The sequence below is a fragment of the Primulina huaijiensis genome, chromosome 11 (genome assembly GCF_012295235.1).
Source record: "Primulina huaijiensis isolate GDHJ02 chromosome 11, ASM1229523v2, whole genome shotgun sequence".
Taxonomy (NCBI): domain Eukaryota; kingdom Viridiplantae; phylum Streptophyta; class Magnoliopsida; order Lamiales; family Gesneriaceae; genus Primulina; species Primulina huaijiensis.
Window position 1 is genome coordinate 6,102,934 of NC_133316.1, and position 22,285 is coordinate 6,125,218.

General features: G+C 38.0%; 2 protein-coding genes and 1 long non-coding RNA gene across 3 annotated transcripts; 1 reads left to right on the forward strand and 2 right to left on the reverse strand.

Moving 5' to 3' along the window:
- Nucleotides 1-13,396: 13,396 nt before the first annotated feature.
- On the reverse strand, nucleotides 13,397-14,155 carry LOC140988317 (uncharacterized). Its single transcript, XM_073457346.1, has one exon. It carries the CDS (start codon nucleotides 14,153-14,155, stop codon nucleotides 13,397-13,399), a length of 759 nt encoding a protein of 252 aa, XP_073313447.1.
- Nucleotides 14,156-15,371: 1,216 nt separating this feature from the next.
- LOC140988634 (protein RESTRICTED TEV MOVEMENT 3) lies at nucleotides 15,372-17,757 on the forward strand. The gene is made up of 6 exons (XM_073457663.1): nucleotides 15,372-15,515; nucleotides 15,617-15,749; nucleotides 15,822-15,991; nucleotides 16,301-16,592; nucleotides 16,741-16,907; nucleotides 17,524-17,757. Exons 1-6 carry the CDS (start codon nucleotides 15,383-15,385, stop codon nucleotides 17,676-17,678), a joined length of 1,050 nt encoding a protein of 349 aa, XP_073313764.1. The 5' UTR covers nucleotides 15,372-15,382; the 3' UTR covers nucleotides 17,679-17,757.
- A 2,152-nt stretch (nucleotides 17,758-19,909) lies between these two features.
- LOC140987313 (uncharacterized) lies at nucleotides 19,910-22,242 on the reverse strand. The gene is made up of 2 exons (XR_012177101.1): nucleotides 21,823-22,242; nucleotides 19,910-20,104 (listed from the first exon to the last, which is right to left on the reverse strand). It is a non-coding gene; the product is annotated as an uncharacterized lncRNA (long non-coding RNA).
- Nucleotides 22,243-22,285: the final 43 nt, after the last annotated feature.

Genomic DNA, 22,285 nt, shown 5'->3' on the forward strand with positions numbered 1-22,285 from the left:
TCTGTTTCTTACCAGGATTCTCTTTTGTCTCTTAATTTTTCTCCTCCTCGAACATACGCAAAAAGTTTGTAGAAATATGATAGAGGCCTACTTTTACACCCTATTTGCAAAAACTTCCTTTTGTTGAACAACACGTAGCGATGGGGAGCTGGAAAACGGGCGCTTGGACACCTCTGTTACTATCTCGAAGATGCGAATATTGATGACCAGCGCGGTGGCGTTGAAAAGATATCACGAGAGCACTGTGCTGACTGTTTGGCATCTTGGTACTTTCGCTATTTGATGCTCTCGATTAGGGGTGTGAATTCGGATGTGCCGGGTCGGGTTGAATAATAGTACTATTCAGAAATTGCTCAACTCGAACCTAAGCTAACCCGAAAAATCTCAACCCGAACCCGAACTCGAATCAACCCGATTTTGAATTTTTTTAAAAATTTTTTAAAGAAAATTAAATAAAATTCAAAAAATAATATAATAATATTTTAATTTAAACACATAATAATATTTTTCGGATTGAACCGTGTCGAATTGATGGATCGTGTCTGATTTTGACACCCCTACTCTTGATTCCTTTCTTATCATTCCTTTCCTCCCCTTTTTCATTAGAAATTCATATGTACCTCGGTTCCTGCATACGACACAAACTAACCAAAAACTCATAATTTTGCTCTAGAACCAACGTAATTATATCAAATATAAGTGCTAAAATCGCACTTGACAAAATGCTACTAAAATCTTAAGTTGATGGACCTTTTGACACATTGCAAATAAGAGGAACTATAACGGTTTTAGCCACAAATAATAGAGATGAAAAGGTAATTAAGCCTTAAATCAGTACTTTACAGGGAAAAGAAAAAACCAATACAAAATTTTTGCTTCCAGTAAAATCCTTTATCGACTTATTATTTCTACAAAACAGTAGAAACTAAAACAGGCGGTTCTGGTTCGAATAAAAATTGAAATTGGAACCAACCCACTTGGATAAGGTTATGATTCCAGTTTTTACGATTTCAGTTACGGTTTTAGCGGTTCCGTTACGGTTTAAACTGATTTGAACAAAAATTAATTATTTAATTTAAAGGAAAAAGGAAAAATAATAATATAATATGTGAGACTGTAAAATTAATTGTTCATAACTATACTATAAAATTAAATGTTAATATATTTTTAGAAGCATAATTGAATTTGGTTCCACGGTTCCTGAGAAATATCGTCTGATCGACCTATTTGTATGCATCGGATTGTGCCTACAATTGTTTATTTACTGTGTAAAATATTTTATTTAGTTAGGTATTTGTTTAAACATTTTAGAAATTTTTGAAATAGGATAGTTTATTTAATTTTTATAAATATGTATTCGTTTTTAATTATTTATAGGTATATATTATTTTAAATAATAAAAATGATATAATATGGAGAAATCCTTAGAAAGGAGTTGATCGAGAAGACAAAGAAAGTTCAATCATAATTATTAAATTATGCCCATGTCTCAATTAGATGCTTCCAAATATTTGCCCTCGTCTCACCGCTATATCTGCTCAAACAAAGAGCGCCTTAAAGCATTAGAGGCTTAGAGAACTACTTCAAGTCTACATCATATCATCAAGGATCAATGTGCTCTCCATGAAACAACTCGTTGTTGCATCCAGACTCAATCTTCAAGACCGACTCTACTGAGAATAACAATAGTAGAAGCTAGAGTTGATCTCTAGGCTTGTCTTCATGATAGACTGATTATTTAAGAGTTCTAACCGAGAGTGTAATTTCAATTAGAGTGATTTTGTAAAACAAAATAGTATAAATCAAAGTTTCTAGTTGAACCTTACAGAAACGGGAGGAGTGACGTAAAGAGATTTGTCATCAAACTTTCATAAACAAACTTGCGAGTTCATATACCTGCTTTTATGCAATCAATTTTGACACACATCTTTATTTTGTTTTCATGCTTTATTAACAGTTTGACCAAATATTCGTTGTACCAATTCGAGTTATTTCTATATTTTAACTTAAAATTACTCCACTGAACACTTTAGATCAAGAATAACTTTATTGGTTGATAACCCAATCATGGTTGATAACCCAATCATAAAACACTTTTAAGAAAGTCTCAAACTGATCATATTATTATTATTGTTATTATTATTATTTACGAAAAGTAACTATTATATTATTTCAGAGTGATACTCACGGGGAATTTAGGGTCCGATCCCAACAAGTGTCACTAGTCCAGACGCAGGTTTGAAATTATCTTGAGCCTGAAATCACGAATAAGATCGTTAGAAGGGGGCCGGGAGGGTGTCCCAGCGTAGCCCCTCCGACGCTCAACTCAGAGACTGAGGATATATGGGAGAGCAGCTAAGGGTGCTGCTGAAAACAATATAGTGAATGCTAATCATACGTTCAAACCTGGTATTTATAGGAGAATACCTGGCTGCTCATGGGCTCTTCACCTGTGGGCTCTAGAGATGGGCCGGGAGTTTGGGCCTGATCTTGATGGGTTCATCCCTGTGGTATCACCAGTCTCCCCCTCCCGAGTCGAACTGAATCGTAGGTTCAAAGTTCGATTAATTGTGCTGTTCTCGGGTTACCGGGTGCGAGTTGTGCATTTTCTTCCCACCATCTGTCAGTCTCCAAAAATTTGGAAACAAATCAAGTCGCGATTCTGCAGCTCCCTCCCGCCTATGCTCAACGCGCTTGCTTCATCACCCTGCCCACGCCTCGCCCGAGCGCGCACCTCCCTTGCTCAGCAGCCAGCGCGTCCTACGCCCTCGCCTGCCAGCCGACAGTATCGAAGCCTCGCCCTCGCCCCCACCCGACAGCCCTCGCGCCCCTCCACAAAGCCTCGTCACAAGCCCACGCCGAGCCCTCGTCGCGCGTGCTTGCTCGCCCAGCCGAGCACACACTCGAGACCTCGCCGAACCCTCGCCGTGCGCGAGCCAGCCGCGCGCCCACACCGCCCACCGCACGCTAGGCCTTTCACGCACGCCTGCTCGCCCAGTCGAGCACTCGCCGTGCAGTCCTGCCTAGCGCGCCTACTTGCCCTAGCCGAGCGTCACGCTCGCCCTCGCCATCTCCCAGCTCGCCTCACGCCGCCTCTCCTCGCCCAAGCGAGTGCCACGCTCGCCCTCTCCCGCTCGCCTCGCCTCGGTCGAGCCCACCGCCTCGCCAAGTGCTTGCCTGAGGCGCCCTCGCCCCGCACGAGCGAGCCTCGCCCTCGCCGAGCGCTACGCTCGCCCTACGCGTACCACGCTCGCTCGGCACAGGTCGATCCCCTTAATTTTTGAAGTGGCAAACATCGTTCGTTATCGACAAAACAAATAAATTTTTCTACATCCCCGTGCCCTTGCCTCATCTGCTAAAATAGTCCTTAGTAAGAAAAATAAAACTTCAACCTTCTCACCATCCAACTCCTCTGCTAGGCTATGCCTCAGCAAGAAAGTAAAACTCACATCATCATCTTGTAACTTCTCTACTAAGCCAGGTCTTAGTAGGAAAATAAATCTCTCGTCTCATCATCTCGTAACTTCTCTACTAAGCCAGGCCTTAGCAGGAAAACAAAACTCACACCTCCTCAGCCTCTCTAACTCCTCTGCTATCGAAGTCTTAGCAGGAAAATAAAAATTTCTCTCCTACCCAACTCTGTTCATCTGCTAGGCGACGCCTTAGCAGGAAAATAAAAATTCTTCACCTTCACCCTCTAACTCCTCTGCTAGGCGACGCTTTAGCAGGAAAATAAAATTTTTCTCCTCCCTAACTCTGCTCCTCTGCTAGGCGATGCTTTAGCAGGAAAATAAAAATTTTCTCCTCCCTAACTCTGCTCCTCTGCTAGGCGATACCTTAGCAGGAAAATAAAAATTTCACATCTCATTCTGCTTCTCTGCTAGGCGATGCCTTAGCAGGAAAACAAAATTTTTCTCCTCCCCAACATTGCTCCTCTGCTAGGCGATGCCAGCAATAAAATAAAAATTTTCTCCTCCCTAACTCTGCTCCTTTGCTAGGCGATACCTTAGCAGGAAAATAAAAATTTCACATCTCATTCTGCTCCTCTGCTAGGCGATGCCTTAACAGGAAAATAAAATTTTCTCTCCTCCCCAACTCTGCTCATCTGCTCGGCAACGCCTTAGCAGGAAAATAAAAATTCTCCACCTTCACCCTCTAACTCCTCTGCTAGGCGACGCTTTAGCAGGAAAATAAAAATTCCCCATCTCCACCCTTTAACTCCTCTGTTAGGTGATACCTTAGCAGGAAAATAAAAATTCACCACCTCCACCCTCTAACTCCTCTGTTAGGTGATACCTTAGGAGGAAAATAAAAATTCAACACCTCCACCCTCTAACTCCTCTGCTAAGCTGGGCCTTAGGAGGAAAATAAAAATTCCCCACCTCCACCCTCTAACTCCTCTGCTAGGTAATACCTTAGCAGGAAAATAAAAATTCAACATCTCCATCCTCTAACTCCTCTGCTAGGTGATACCTTAGCAGGAAAATAAAAATTCAACCTCTCCACCCTCTAACTCCTCTGCTAAGCCGGGCCTTAGCCTGAAAATAAAAATTCACCACCCCCGCCCTCTAACTCCTCTGCTAGGTGATACCTTAGCAGGAAAATAAAAATTCAACACCTCCACCCTCTAACTCCTCTGTTAAGCCGGGCCTTAGCAGGAAAATAAAAATTCTTCACAACCCTCACCATCTAACTCCTCTGCTAGGTGATGCCTTAGCAGGATAATGAAAATTCTTCTCATCCACTCTGCTCCTCTATTAGGCGATGCCTTAGCAGGAAAATAAAATTTTTCTCTAACCCTCACCCTCTAACTCCTTTGCTAGACGACGCCTTAGTAGGAAAATAAATTTAATTCATATCATCCTCATAATACAAGAACATCCACGAACTTAATATAAGAACTTAGATTTATTAAATTTCTACTGATAACATAAGACAAATTCAGAAACGAAATACACCAAAAATAAAGTCAAGATTAATATTCTCTAAGGTGGTAAGCGTTCCCAGGCCTCTTTAGAGCCTTACCCAGCGCATTCTCCAACTTTCCTCTCTGCTCCTCTTGTACCTCCACCGGACAAAGTTACCCACTTACGAGCTTGGCCGAATGACTCTACAACTGTAAGTGAAACGTCTACTCATTTGAAATTGCGGAAATATATTTTTTTTAAAGCTCACATTTTCGAAATAACATTTAAACGTTTCGCATGCATGCGATCTACAAAAAATTATAACATTTAAAAATCATCTTAAATATTTGGCAGTAAAATCGTGCAGTTTAAAATAACCATAAACAAATAAAAATCTTAAAATCATCAACGTATAAAAATGTTTATCTCCTTTCTATCTCATAAATCATAATGCGGAAAAACGTGTGGTCCTCGAGTTGTGTCACCGCACCAGGTCTACCTACTCAGAGTTCGGCACCTCCAGTCTCCTCACCATTTAGCTCACCTGCATCACACACGTCTAGTGAGTCTAAAGACTCAACACACCTGCACCGTTAATAGCAAATACATATACATAGCACACAGCAGTGAAAAATACCATACTGAACATACCTTTCATGAACATTAAAAACGTAACATAAACGTGTCGTGTAAAATCATGACGTGTCAAAACAGCTCATCGTTAATCATCGTTCATCATTCATCGTTTATCCTTTATCGTTCATCATTCATCATTCATCATTAGTGAATTCAGTTCATTAGATGTGACTATCGTACATCATCATTTACGATGGATCCATCATACATAGAACCGCGGTACCCGGCGGCTGTCGGACATCAGTGACAGGATCAGCATTTACATATACGTCTTAAACATTTACATATACTTCGATAGCCACAACTAATTCCCGTCATTCAAAACATTATGATTTTCATCACTTATAAAAATCATGCATAAATGCAATTTTTCTTAAACCCAAGCATGCGACGTATATCTTCATAAAATCTTAAAATCATGATCATGATGCATAAACATTTAAAATATCATAAATTTGTGCTCAGGACGCTGCAAGGACCAAAATCTCACCCCGGGTGCAAAATGACCAATTTGACCCTGGGACCCAAAAATTATCGTTTCACCACTGAACCTCTAAAATTGACCCGAAGCTTACCAAACTCCTTAAAATATCCCATAACATATTTAAAATCATCCCTAGACGTAAACTCGAGCCCATTTCATAACCTAACCGAATTGTTTTAAAACTTAGACCGGGGTTCCGGTTTTATCTCGAATCGAACCGAAACTTAATCAAACTTTTCCCAACTTTTTACCACACTTAGTGAACATCTAAAAGGTCTTAAAAATCTCAAATTCAGCCCTTAGACACTTGAATAAAGTCATGAATGGTTGCTGGAAAATTCCAGCAAGCTTCCCACCTATTCGAACCCTTTTGTACATCACCTATCCAAGCTTTTGTCCCTAGCCCAAAACCAACCGGACCAGCCATGACCCGACCTTCCCTAAACCACCCTAGGACTCCACTGGACCCAATGATACCACGGCTACACTCCCATGCCATAAAAGTAGCTCGCCTGATCGAAGGGAACCTCGAAGGCACGCATTACCAACTTCCAACCCCTTGCTCGTTCGGCTTCGTGGTTGGTGCCAGCGATGGCCAAACCTTTCTAAGCCGTGGTTCAGACCTCCCAAGGACTGTTCCGTAGCTTGGATTGGCCCTTGCAAAGCTGGTCCCTGTCACTCCACCGATCTCACCATCTACACGCCCCAAAACCTCAATAACTCGGCCACACCTTACTTAACACTACAAGTCCTCACCTCCAGCTTATAAAACCTCTATTTTATGGTGATGGCAGTCCCTCAACGCACAACACAGCAGCCTCCTTGCATAAATTCAGAAAAACATGAGAAGAGAACAAAAGATGCATGTATTTAAACCAAAAACCGAGAGATTTCCATGATATGCACAGAATTCCATCAACAAATAAACATATAACAGCAGGTATATAGCATATATGATGCAGCAATAAAAGTACGTGGCGTGCCTTGATGTTTCCTACGCAAGAACGTCGAAGAAATGAGCAACGGGGCAGCGCCGGAGAATTTTGCTTGAAGAAATGAACTTGGCCGAGAGTCGCATCCATGGAGATGCTGAAACCCACGTGAAATGTTGAAGGGAAGATTGAGTGTCGGCTGATGTAGATTAATAGGTGTAGGGTAATCACAAGTATCATATTTAATTGGTTAATAATTAAATTGATGGCCCTAATTTGATAATTTAAGTTTAAATAGAGTATTAAGCCCAATAAGCTTAAAAATGATCCCATTAAATTCAAACACACTCTCAAAAAATATTTCGTGTTGGTAAGTTTTTGAAAATATTAGCCGAACACTCAAAAAGTCTCCCGATTTGATAAAATTTGCGTACCGTTAAAAATTAAAATCATGCGGGTAAAAATACCCAATAAATCTCAATTCTTGAAAAATACCTTTAAAACATCTTAAATTAATTAATAAAAATTAATCATATAATAAAAATAATTTTTTTCCTGAAAATTGTTCGGTCCCCGATCCTCGTTTGAGCGCGAAATGAAATTTAAAAATCTTTAATGCATGAACCTTTAAAATTTCATGAATTAAATTCTACCATGCATGAATTATGCATAAAATGCATAAAAATACTTAAACACAAATTAATAAAATAAACAACATTTAATGCTTTAAAACAATTTAATAAAATACCAAAGAAATTTTATAACTTGCATGCATGTGGTTCACGTGTATTTTCAGATTTTCAGGACGTTACAATCTACTCCCCTTAAATTGAATTTCGTTCCCGAAATTCGCTTATCCTCGATGAACTAAAAGTTTAGATTATTAATTCTAGTATCCCAATAACCACGCTCCCGCTACGCGACTCTGGTAAAATAAAAGATAAGTTGTCCTTACGTCTCCTCAATCATAATTAAATTTGCCTACCAAAATCCTCTTCTGCGAAATCACAACTTAAAATGACTTATGGTGACTTTGTTATATTTTTCAATGTCCTCAAATTTCTGAATTTCTCGCAATTCCTCATACTAGAATTGGATGTCAAAACTTATTGCACCTTATTTTTCTTATACTATACCAATAATGTCCAGCGTCTTATTACATTAGCATTTAGGCAATTCAACTTAGGAAACCTTAGCCCCAAAATTTAATGACCGACTGCTATCCTCGGTGATACACTAAAAGTTAAACTTTATCTTAACCCCATAACAAAATTAGCTTAAGATCATTGGATCAAATCTTTATTTTACGGCACCAAACTTTCGTAACTTACTATATACAAGTACATCCCGGATGTAAAATTGTGCAAATCTTAAACCTCGAATAACGTTAATCCTTAAAGCCCAATTATACAACAATGATCTTCTACCTAATTAGTAAAACCCTTCTCGCATCAGTTGCATGCTTAAATTATTCCCTTCCCAATTACAATATAGTTGAGGCCTATGACTCTTAGACTTTCCTCCTTGAAACGAATGTCGCATTCTTACGTATCCCTAATGCTTAATTAATATTAGGATATAAAACTTAATAAGTTATCACATGGTAGCATTAGACTAACTTTAATAAATCAACTTCACTTATAATCCATAGAGTTCTAGAATCCCCATATCAAGATTTTAGATTTCTTACTCGATAAAAATCTTAACATTCGTTCCTTGGTAACCTATGCTGAACACAACTAATTCTCTTTTGTTTTTATTCCACCTAAATTTTTTGTATAAACACCTGTCTCCCAAATTTGTAATTTACTTACACAACCCAAATAGTATTAGGTAACACAATTTCAACGCACATCCACTTAAGTCTCAAGTTTCTTAATGACTTTCAAAAATTCCTTATGACGTGGTGTCTAACTCACTTCTTACATGCGTCTGTCGAGTAACCTAACCAACAATCGTACCCAACTTTCTAGAAAAATTAATTCCAATAAAGGTATAATCTTAACTGTTAAGATCATGACTAAAACTTATAACACATCAAACTTAAGTTCCCAAAATTTTCTAACTCAATGTCTATTCTTATAACTTAATTAACCGATCAATTTTACCTTAGATTGTCATCATTCTAAATTCTTAATTTTCCACAGTATTAATACATTAACACTTAGATTTTCAAGCTCAATATTGATTCATCCTACGATGCTCTCGATTACCATTCCTTATAACATTCTAACTCAATTGTTTCAAGGTTCTAAATATCCCTTCAAACATAAATCTTAAAAAAAAAAAATTTGTCATTTAAACCATTCGATTCTCACTTACTGCTAACTAGTCCCCAAGTTTCTTATCAATTGCTACATTAATTCTTAATTTCCTCAAAAATTATCCAATTTGTCCTTAATTTCGAAAATTCCACAATCACCCATAAATTGTTGGCGTTTCTAATTCCATTTTATAGGTTTCTCGTAACATAAAGTTCAATAATTTTAAGCTTATTAGACCCAAAATCAATTCCCATAACCTCGAAATATTACTGATTTAACCCAAGTGTTCCTCAAAAGTTCGAATTTAATCCTCAAAAATTTCAGAATCTGCAAATTGGCCCTTAATGTTCTCAAAAATTACATTTTTGGTCCTACAACTCTTCGAAATATACATTTTGTCCCCATAAAATTTTCGACTTAGCTTCATTAAACCTTAAAATTCCCAAAACTAAAAATTTATTCCCAAAGTTTGCTAAATTCGAAATAGTCCCTTAGAATTTTATTGTTGCACTTAGGTCCTCAAATTATTGGTTAATACAGTTAGGTCCTTAAAATTCTCAATCCATGCAATTCAATCCTTATGTCCCACATGGTAGAGCATGCATCCAAAATAAATTCTATGTTTTATACTTCTAAAGATCGTCGTAGTTCTCGAATCATGATTCCTTACAAGGAATCTTCAAAAATTAACTCGGCTAGCGACCACGAACCATCAATAATATCTTAGAAAATCTACAAGTCCCAAAGGCAATCATAACTTTTAAGTTTAACTTATGACCCACAAGGAGAACATCAGTACTACTAACCACAAATCAATTTACTCAAATCATTTTCAACCATTTCCTAACGCCCAATAGCCAAATTCTTAATCATGTCCAATTCCACCACAAAACCAGTATGCATGAAAATCATATAATTTCTCGTTTCATGTCATAACATGCATAAAAAATTTAAAAACATTAAATCTCAAAACATAGCGACCGATAAACATGTATTGTAAGCATATATCATGTAAACATGCAGGTGATAGCATTAAAACATTTAAAACATGTAATATCATACAACTTCCAGACTTGAGGCTTGAAGACTGAGCGACAGAAGCTGGCGGTGGCACAACCCTATACAGGACCCTTGCTCTAATACCAACTAAAACGTCTACTCATTTGAAATTGCGGAAATATTTTTTTTTAAAAGCTCACATTTTTAAAATAACATTTAAACGTTTCGCATGCATGCGATCTACAAAAAACTATAACATTTAAAAATCATCTTAAATATTTGACAGTAAAATCGTGCAGTTTAAAATAACCATAAACAAATAAAAATCTTAAAATCATCAACGTATAAAAACGTTTATCTCCTTTCTATCTCATAAATCATAATGCGGAAAAACGTGTGGTCCTCGGGTCGTGTCACCGCACCAGGTTTACCTACTCAGAGTTCGGCACCTCCAGTCTCCTCACCATTTAGCTCACCTGCATCACACACGCCTAGTGAGTCTAAAGACTCAACACACCTGCACCGTTAATAGCAAATACATATACATAGCACACAGCAGTGAAAAATACCATACTGAACATACCTTTCATGAACTTTAAAAACGTAACATAAACGTGTCGTGTAAAATCATGACGTGTCAAAACAGCTCATCGTTAATCATCGTTCATCATTCATCGTTTATCCTTTATCGTTCATCGTTCATCATTCATCATTCATCGTTCATCATTCATCATTGGTGAATTCAGTTCATTAGAGGTGACTATCGTACATCATCATTTACGATGGATCCATCATACATAGAACCGCGGTACCCGGCGGCTGTCGGACATCAGTGACAAGATTACCCTTCCACTGTGCCTAGGCCTCATCATCAGCATTTACATATACGTCTTAAACATTTACATATACTTCGATAGCCACAACTAATTCCCGTCATTCAAAACATTATCATTTTCATCACTTATAAAAATCATGCATAAATGCAATTTTTCTTAAACCCAAGCATGCGACGTATATCTTCATAAAATCTTAAAATCGTGATCATGATGCATAAACATTTAAAATATCATAAATTTGTGCTCAGGGCGCTGCAAGGACCAAAATCTCACCCCGGGTGCAAAATGACCAATTTTCCCCTGGAACCCAAAAATTATCGTTTCACCACTGAACCTCTAAAATTGACCCGAAGCTTACCAAACTCCTTAAAATGTCCCATAACATATTTAAAATCATCCCTAGACGTAAACTCGAGCCCATTTCATAACTTAACCGAATTGTTTTAAAACTTAGACCGGGGTTCCGGTTTTATCCCGAATCGAACCGAAACTTAATCAAACTTTTCCCAACTTTTTACCACACTTAGTGAACATCTAAAAGGTCTTAAAGATCTCAAATTCAGCCCTTAGACACTTGAATAAAGTCATGAATGGTTGCTGGAAAACTCCAGCAAGCTTCCCACCTATTCGAACCCTTTTGTGCATCACCTATCCAAGCTTTTGTCCCTAGCCCAAAACCAACCGGACCAGCCATGACCCGACCTTCCCTAAACCACCCTAGGACTCCACTGGACCCAATGATACCACGTCTACACTCCCATGCCATAAACGCAGCTCGCCCGATCGAAGGGCACCTCGAAGGCACGCATTACCAACTTCCAACCCCTTGCTCGTTCGGCTTCGTGGTTGGTGCCAGCGATGGCCGAGCCTTTCTAAGCCGTGGTTCAGACCTCCCAGGGACTGTTCCGTGGCTTGGTTTGGCCCTTGCAATGCTGGTCCCTGTCACTCCACCGATCTCACCATCTACAAGCCCCAAAACCTCAATAACTCGGCCACACCTTACTTAACACTACAAGTCCTCACCTCCAGCTTATAAAACCTCTATTTTATGGTGATGGCAGTCCCTCAACGCACAACACAGCAGCCTCCTTGCATAAATTCAGAAAAACATGAGAAGAGAACAAAAGATGCATGTATTTAAACCAAAAACCGAGAGATTTCCATGATATGCACCGGATCGAGAATTCCATCAACAAATAAACATATTACAGCAGGTATATAGCATATATGATGCAGCAATAAAAGTAAGTGGCGTGCCTTGATGTTTCCTACGCAAGAACGTCGAAGAAATGAGCAACGGGGAAGCGCCGGAGAATTTTGCTTGAAGAAATGAACTTGGCCGAGAGTTGCATCCATGGAGATGCTGAAACTCACGTGAAATGTTGAAGGGGAGATGGAGTGTCGGCTGATGTAGATTAATAGGTGTAGGGTAATCACAAGTACCATATTTAATTGGTTAATAATTTAATTAATGGGCCCTGATTTGATAATTTAAAGTTTAAATAGAGTATTAAGCNATAATAAAAATAATTTTTTTCCTGACAATTGTTCGGTCCCCGATCCTCGTTTGAGCGCGAAATGAAACTTAAAAATCTTTAATGCATGAACCTTTAAAATTTCATGAATTAAATTCTACCATGCATGAATTATGCATAAAATGTATAAAAATACTTAAACACAAATTAATAAAATAAACAACATTTAATGCTTTAAAACAATTTAATAAAATACCAAAGAAATTTAATAACTTGCATGCACGTGGTTCACGTGGACCTTCAGATTTTCGGGACGTTACAGTAAAACTGAGTTTAAGCGTCCATGAGAATGCTCGTGACCTCTCTTTTCTTATTCTTCTTTCACGATTCTTTAATAACACCGACGCGCGACCTTCTGGTCCCCGCACGAGACTCCAACCCCCTTCCCCACAGGAAACTTCAGCTTCTGATGATATGAGGACGCTACTGCTCTGAAATCCTTTAGGGCTGGTCGCCCCAGAATTCCATTGTAAGCGGATGGGGTGTCCACCACGGTAAATGTTGTCATCTTTGTTATACGTCGAGGTTCGTGTCCCAAAGATAGAGGGAAGAACATCTGACCCAAAGGCGAGACCTCGGTCGACTCTCGGATGCGGATCCTTCTCGTCTATCTCGCGAAGGCAATCTAGCACTGCTCTTAACCCTTCGCGATTTCTCCCACGTTCCCTCGGGCTCCCTCACCTCCATCACCTCGCCACGACTCCTATCCAGAGGAACATGTGATGCGAATTTTTTTCTGTCCTTAGCTTTATCCTCCTCCTTCTCACCCGCACCTCTCTTTCTACCTCCTCTTTCCGCTCCCTCTACTCTACTTCCCCCATGCCGCTGCTCCATCTTCTTAGATTTACATATTTTTCCGCCCGAGATAACAAATCATCATATTTTGATGGAGGTTTCTTGACTAACGATTTAAAGAACTCCCCTCCTCTCAGTCCTTGGGTAAAGGCACTTATAATGATGTCAGAGGAAGCAGCTGGTATATCCAGCGCTGTATCGTTGAAATGCCAGATAAATTCTCGCAAAGTTTCAGTTTCTTGCTGCTTCATCACAAACAAGCTCAAATAATTTCTTTGGTGCTTTCTGCTGCTAGCGAATCTGTGCATGAAAGCAGCGGAAAAATCCTCGAAAGATAGTATGGAGTGGGGTTGCAAGGTGTTAAACCATTGTTGGGCTGACCTCACCAACGTGCCCAGAAACACCCTGCACCTGACCCCATCTGAATATTGATGTAACAGGGCCGCATTCTCAAACCTCCCCAAGTGTTCTTCGGGGTCAGTATATCCATCGTACTCTCCCACATTCGACTGTCGAAAATTTGGAGGAAGCCTTTCTTCTAAAATGGCTAGTGAAAAAGGAATTCCTCTCTTGGATGCCGGCGCTCTGCTTCCCAACTGCTGCCTCAACATCTGTATTTCCTTACACATTTCTCCCATCTCACTAATCTCCCCACTTTGGTGGGGCTGTGTCTCTTCAACCCTGCTGTGGCGGCCCTCAGCATTTTCCTCACGCTCCTGACGGGCGGCCTGTTCCTCTATAAACACAGACTCTTGATTCCTTTTCATGGCCTCATCCACTGTCCGGGTGATAAATTGGCCCAACTGCTCCAGGGTCAAGTTCCCCACGTTTTCATTGGGATGGATTTGATCGACCCTCGTCTCGTGAAGGGGCTGCTCAGCTCTTGTCTCTTGACGAGGTTGTTTCTGTCTCGTCTCAAGACGCGGTTGTTCCTGTCTTGTCTCAACATGAGATTGTTCGGGTCCCCTCTGAGGACGCGATGATGCTGAGGTAGCTCTTCTACTCCCTCTCTTGCCTACCATCTCTACGTCTCAACTCAAGTATCCCACAGACGGCGCCAAGTGATACTCACGGGGAATTTAGGGTCCGATCCCAGCCAGTGTCACTAGTCCAGACGCAGGTTTGAAATTACCTTGAGCCTGAAATCACGAATAAGATCGTTAGAAGGGGGCCGGGAGGGTGTCCCGGCGTAGCTCCTCCGACGCTCAAGTCAGAGACTGAGGATATATGTGGGGAGCAGCTAAGGGTGCTGCTGAAAACAATATAGTGAATGCTAAGTCATACGCTTAAACCTGGTATTTATAGGAGAATATCTGGGCTGCTCATGGGCTCTTCACCTGTGGGCTCTAGAGATGGGCCGGGAGTTTGGACCTGATCTTGATGGGTTCATCCCTAAGGTATCATACTAGGGTATCACAGAGAGTATGTCTTTTTTATAATTATCATACAAAAAAATATTTTATAATAACAAATACATCAACATCTATAATTCATTGTCATATTTTATCCGAATTATTTAACAAATTATTTCTTAAATAAGGCATCATTATTTATAAGCTTATAAATAATTTTCTAATATATAAAAACTTGTAACTTATAATTTGTTTTAAATTTGTATGTATTCCATCCCGTTGTTTGTTCGATAGGCTGTAAACTTGACTTTGTATTTTCTAAATAAAAAAAGGGTGTTTTTCCTTAAAAAGTTTCCATTAAAACAAGTATCCAAGAAAATAAGGACATAAATGTCAGTGTTTTTGGAAAAAATGGAAAATAAAATAACATTTCTTTTTATGACAAGCTATCGTATAATATATACCGAATATAATTTATATTTATAAAATTAATTTTTTTAATGATTAGTTATTTAAAAAACTTCTTAGCCGGGAGAATAAATGCATTGCATTGCCTTCCAAGCAGCTGTTACCCACAGTATCTTCACCAAATGATGCTTTGCTTCCATTTTGCCAAGAAAAACATGCATATGCAAGTAAAGGATGAATTTCTCTTCCATTCAATTAAAACCCTCAATTCCCGTGAATGAATTCGCAGAACTACTGCACATAAAGCTATCTTTCAATTCAATCTGGTATTTCAAAGTTCAAATGGCATCAGATCTTGATCAAGATGGTATGTCGTCTCTTCCCTTTTCTCGAACGATTTTCGATGAATAAATCACATAGGCGTTACGCTTCTTTCGTTCAATCTTTCTTGATTTATACTTCTTGTAGGCGTTGTTACAAGAATGGTTTCAGATGTGCCACCAACTCATTACATAACTAAGATTAATATGTTTTCCCAACTCTCAAAGAACAATATCGACAAGTATACATCAAGCCATTTCCACGCTGGAGGCTACAAATGGTAATATAACTATATCCTAATAGACTGCCCCCATAACAAATCAAATTTTAATATGTACGTGATTGCATGCAGGAAGTTGGCAATTCACCCAAATGGAAACAAAAACAAAGGAATTACAGACCATATCTCCTTTTACTTGGAGATTGTTGAAGTAGATTCTCTTTGTCCGGGTTGGGAAATCCGAGCAACTTTCCGGTTGTATATTCTTGATCAGAAAAATGATAATTATTTAATTCTTCAAGGTATTAATCCATTTTTACAGCTGGATATAACCATACAACATATATCTTTCGAATCATATATTAGTTCAAGCATCACATTTTAATTATTTTGTCTATGAGGGCTACTAGCTACATTTTCAGCTCATGAAAATCGGACACATGATTTTAACTCTAATGATAATTATAAGATTAAATATTTGCTGTACGTCATACAAAAAACTATAACACATCAGCTTAAACTTTCCAAACCATCCTTGTGCATGTCCCGACACCATATTCATTACCATACATGATAAAAAATACATGAATTCTTTGCTTTTGACTCTCTAGATGCAGAAGAAAGGGGGAGACGCTTTCATGGAATGAAGCTCGAATGGGGCTACGATAAATTCATATCTCAAGACACCTTCAAGGATCCTGAGAACGGGTACCTGGCCAACGACACTTCAATATTTGGGGCCGAGGTTTACATCCGTCAAGAAAAGCACACGGGAAAAGGGGAGTGTTTATCCATGATAAAGGATGCAATTGGATATAAAAACACATGGAGAATAGAAAATTACTCCGGTTTAAAAGAAGAATGCATAGACTCCCAAGTGTTCATTGCAGCTGACAAAAAATGGTATGCATTTTATCTTGGGGTCAATTTTTTCAACAACTTTTTGGCAAAGGACAAGCCCGATTGAATTTGGAAAAGGGAGTGGCACCGGAGGTATTTTTATTCTCCATCTTTTATTCATCGTATTTTTATTCTCCATTAATCTATGCAGGAAGATACAGCTCTACCCGAAAGGAAAAGGCAGTGGTACCGGAAGTTATATCTCTCTTTATTTGACTTTGGCTGAACCAGAAAATTTGACTCCTACTTCTAAAATATATGCGGACTTTACGCTACGCATCCTTGACCAAATCTCGGGCAACCATTACTTCGGTAAAGGTAAAACACTCGTAACGTTTTCACACATGCCTTTGTCTAATAGTTAATTACGTCGGGGATTAAAAACAGGGAAAATTGCCAAATATAACTAGTAATTAAAGTCCCTATTTTCTTTTTTCCTAATCTAACTTATCAAAATTGGTCTTAATTTTCAAATTTGGTTTTTTGTTCTATTTTACCGGAGCAAAGACATAGCAACAAAAAATGTCGATGTAACATCGGAACGTCAGCATTTCGCGAAATATGACTAAAACAAACAAAAAGCAATGTTACAAGACTAAAGCCCCAACTTTGACATATTAGAGAACAATAACAAAAAAAATGACGATTTAGATGACTAAATCGGTTATTTTCTTGTAAAAAAGTCTAAAATTTAAAAATCAAGCGACCTTTTTGACAGATCATACATAAAGTAAAAATCACGTTTTTAATTAATCACGTAAATTACAAGTTTTTAGTTTTTGTTGGTATTATCGATCAAATCATGGTATTAGTTTATTAAATTGTACTTTTTCAATTTTATCATCATTTTCCGATGACACATCACGATTCTGATCTCAAAGAATAAACTATCCGGTGACTCAAAATATTTCTGTGTAATATATATATGCTGCAGCTACTTATTGGTTCAGCGCATCAAACACAACATGTGGGTGGCCAAGATTCGTGTCGCATGCTTATTTCTCTGTATCAAGTGTTGGGTTGTTGGTGAAAAACGTATGCCTTGTGGATGCTGAGCTCACTGTCCATGGAATTGCTAAACCTCTATGAGAAGTACTTAATTTAACTAGAATCCTAGTACTCCATTTAATTAGAGACATCATAATATATATTTATGAAAATATACCATAGCTTGTGTAACGTACAGTACTTTTGAATATGATACTTTAAAATTTGCGGAAAAATAAAAAAACATTTAAATATGAACTAAACCTTCAAATTTCGATTAAAATAAATTGTTCATCCAAAAATATTTGAAATAAAAGATCACGAATAAAGTTTGCTAAAATATTTGTTTAAACATCGTAAACACATCTCATGAAATTCAGAGTATTTGAACATGCATAAATTTATTAAAACATGGGTGGTCCTCGGATTTAGCCTCCTACGCAGCCCAAGCCAGCTCATTGGTCCTCACCCCTCGTCTCCTCATCCTCATGCTCACCTACATCGATCAAGTCTAGTGAGTCTAAAGACTTAACACGTAAAAACTGGATATAGCAATTAATACATAATAAAACCACATGCATCTTTAAAGTAGAGCGTACATACTTGAAACTTGAACTTGCTAACATAAACAAAGACGTGTCATCATCATAAAACTTTTCATAAAATACTTTCATCATGGAAACTTGAACATGCATAAACTTTAACATTTTGCGAAGAGATATGTTTCAAAGCAAGTGACCTATACATAAATGTGCCTGATCAGACTAAACCACAGTACTGGGCTGGTAGGAATGTCCACTACCGCATACATGAGATCCACGGTCATACTTTACTGGGTGGATTGGTCCCTGGTCGTACTTAACCGCTTTTCAATCCTGATCTAACCCGGTCATAATTTACAGGGGTGGAGAGGTCACCGGCCATGTTAACCGACTTCCAAACCCGCTCAAAGTTGGTAACAAGACATTTAGCATACCTCAAAAATAATATATTTTCTTTTGCACGTCGAACATACTTACAGAGTGTTGAGGGATTCGTTGGATCTCGCTCGGGTTATTGCTGCTCATGCTAACATGATATCATGCACCTTAAATTACATAGCTTAATCAATCTTAACGAACTTAATACCATTGATAAAATAACTTATGACCTTCTAATACCCTCGGGACCTGACTAAAGTAGACGTCAAACCAACTCCCGACTCAAACCGGAAACAATCTTGACACAAAGTATGAAATGTCGAAAGTAATGGAAGACACGGATTTCCTTACAACATAGTTCAAGGTTCCCCAATCAAACTTACTAACATCTAAACTAACTTATAATATTCTAAGACATAACGACGTAATAGTACCAAAAGGAAACAAGAGTACCAAAAATCGAAGCCCAAAAATCGTCTGAGCAGCGCTGCAGTGCCAGACTGGCGCCTAGGCGCTGCTCTGCAGCGATGTGGCGCTTCCTGGCATGCACTGGCAGCGTGCGGCGCTGGTCCTACGCGAGAATACCCAAAACTGCACCAAAAGCCTTCCTATGACTTCTAATGCATGCACAACCTTATCAACTTGAAACAACACAACCAATTGCACAAGAACAACCCACTTGACACTCCTAAACGCAGCAAGGAACACCCGACGATTCCCTACGAAGCCTGCAATAAGAATTTCTCAAGAACACGTTTTCATAAAATCACAATTTGAGCAGTCCTACGAAAACGATCATAACTCACTCGTTTCTGGTCCAAAAATTTCAAATTTACTGTCAAATCGAAGGTATCAAAAAGTTCTACGCTTTATATGTTGAAAGTTTTCCTAGAAAGTCGACCAAATTTTTTCAGAAATAGAAAGACAGCAGACACGTTTTTAGATCCAAAAATTGACACCAAAAATCATTTCAATCGTTTTTGCTCAAACTTTTCACCACATATATAGATTTTTACGCATAATGCTACTACTGAAATTATAATTCACCCAAGTGTAGGTTGTCTGCAAGTAATATGTAACATCTACTAATTTTAAAAGCGTGGAAATATTTTTTTTAATAAAAGCTCGCATTTTCGAAATAACATTCACTACAAGAAATATTAATATTTACAGCACAACATTAAAAGCGCACATTAAAAGCACGCTGTTAATGTTTCTATTCGCGGCGTGCCAGTACGTGCGTGCTGTTAATAGTATTAGAAATCACACAAACAATACCGTGCAATAAAAGCACGATGTTAATGTTATTATTTGCGGCGTGCCCATGTATGCGCGCTGTTAATATTATTAGAACTCACTTAATTGCAGCGTGCTGTGCCAGCTATTAATAATAGCGAAATAAAATTGCGCCAATTTCCCAAATTTCTCACATCTCCGCGCCTTCCTCTGTTTTCTTCGTACACACACGCCCTTCTCTATTTCCCAAATTTCTTTCACACCTCCACGCCTTTATCTCTGAATCGCTCGATCGTCTCTTCTCACTTCAATCGATCTCTTTCGCTTCACTCAATCGATCTTCTCGCTTCACTCAATCGATCGGTGGATTCTCTCTTCACGCAAGTATGGTTTCTTTCCTCAACAACTCAATCGAGAAACTTTGTGGATGCATACATATTTTTAGGTTTTTATGTTTTCACTTCTTAATGTTTTTTAAAATCGGTTTGAACAAGTTTATTTTGTTCTTAAAAAAAATATCTTATGTTTGCTCTTTAATTAGCATCTCTACGAGGAATAGAATTTCCACAAGTCCCAAACCACTTCCCTCGAGAGTGGATTCAGTCAAAAATATATACTTATGATTGGGGAAATCATGTTCAACATTAGTTTCTCAGCTTCAAAGCTTGTAAGTAAACTATTTAGAATTTGTGGAACGTGATTATGGCTATATAAACTAATAAAGTCTTTATAAAAAAAAAACTATAAGTTTTGTAATGATAAGAGGTTTTGGCATACAAGCCTACATATTTTAGAACTGAAACAATACCATCCCTCCTTAAATATTTGAATGGAGGTAGTATCATGTAGGAAATTAGCTCAGTTAAGATAACAAGAAACAAAAAAAGGAGGAAACTACAATTACTGTTACTACAATCAGTATGAAACTCTAGAGTTTCAGAATACCTTAGCAAAATTGCTTTCAGCAGACTATATTAACTGCTGCGTTGCCTCTATAAATGAAAAATAAAAACCAAACACAAAAATTTACAATCGGCCAGCAGAAAAATGTATTTAAGATTCCTAGTTGCTATTTAATCTTCAATTGTCTGAATTTCTCCCATAATAATTCGGTTACTGACCACCATTGAATCCCAAGACCGCGGGACTTACTTTCTTCCCTTTCTTTCCCTTCTTTTTTCAACCTTTTGCCTCCCCATCCGTAGCTGCCACAGTACTCGGGACTTTGTCAAACCGATCAGAAGTCATCTCTCCCACCCCCGAGACAGTAGATCAAAAGGTATTTCTGTGATTCTTGTCTGTGATTCTTGAATCTTTAGTTTTAATATCTTGTTATAGAAGATTCCATGTTTTTCAAAATTCTTGGTAGGAGAGAATTTTTTCTATCATGAAGATAACTTGGATCATGTTATTAGCATTTTTTATTAAACAATTATAGAGAAATGTGCAAAAAATTCGATAAAAGCATGTCCATTTTAGACGTGTTAAAAATCTATTCAACGAGTTCAAAAGCAATATCGCTAATTGATAATCGATAACCGAGTACAGTTTATATATTTATGATTCCTTACTATTCTTGAGTTTTCTGGCAATGAAAAATACACATCACTTCATATGGTTTTGTAATAGTTTAGGAGAAATATGTTCATTTCATTAGTTTAATTTAAATGTTTAATCATTTTAATGTAATTAGATGAGCAGTGGTAGGGTCAACTAAATGTCATACTTCCATGGACCTTTCATCTAATAAAAACAAGACATCTGATGATTCACGGAATATTATCAATACGTAACACTGGATTAATTATTTAATGATTATAACTGTGGATTTGTTATTTCCTTGTCTAAAAATAATTTATGTGCTGGTATAATTATTAATTATTGAAGGGAGTGACAGAATCCGTAGGTGGAAATTAATTAAAATCGAGATTTAAATTATTGAAGGGTTGCTAGGTTTGTCAACTATGCTTAAAATAAATTTCTTAAACAACAATAATATTTTATACTTTTCATTAATTTTTCTGCTGATAGTAAAACTATGTAATGAATGGTGAAGTCATATGTTTGTATCTTAGGGTTTGGTGATTTACGAAATGGATAAGGAATGGATTCATCTGCCTTCAAGGCTTGTACCCGAGTATGAAGAAGGGGTACAAAAATTTATCGCACAAGCTAGGAACTATGCCAAAACACGTGAAGTTATATTATGTCCTTGCAAGCGTTGTAAAAATAAGAAGTATATGAAATTTGACCAAGTGTACGATCACTTAATCATTAAGGGATTTGATTTTTCTTACACTATTTGGGTCTTCCATGGTGAAAGTTATAACTCACAATCTCAAGGTGAATGTAGCTCAGGAATTCGTAAAGAGGATGAAAGTAGAGAGGCATATCGCTTATATAATGATGTCTTTGTACCTGAAGAAGAGGTTGGACACAATATGTCTCAAGAAAAAGATTATTAGTTTTCTAATTTATTAGAAGATGCAGAAACTCCTCTCTTCCCTGGTTGTACAGCTTATACAAAGTTGTCAGCAGTCGTTACGTTATATA

Excerpts from the sequence above, each read along its gene's own strand:
- LOC140988317 (XM_073457346.1), bottom strand. The coding sequence starts at position 14,155 with ATGAAAAGGAATCAAGAGTCTGTGTTTATAGAGGAACAGGCCGCCCGT.
- LOC140988634 (XM_073457663.1), top strand. The coding sequence starts at position 15,383 with ATGAATTTCTCTTCCATTCAATTAAAACCCTCAATTCCCGTGAATGAA. Across the intron at positions 15,750-15,821 it reads CACGCTGGAGGCTACAAATG|GAAGTTGGCAATTCACCCAA; the intron begins GTAATATAACTA and ends GATTGCATGCAG. Across the intron at positions 16,908-17,523 it reads CAACCATTACTTCGGTAAAG|CTACTTATTGGTTCAGCGCA; the intron begins GTAAAACACTCG and ends TATATGCTGCAG.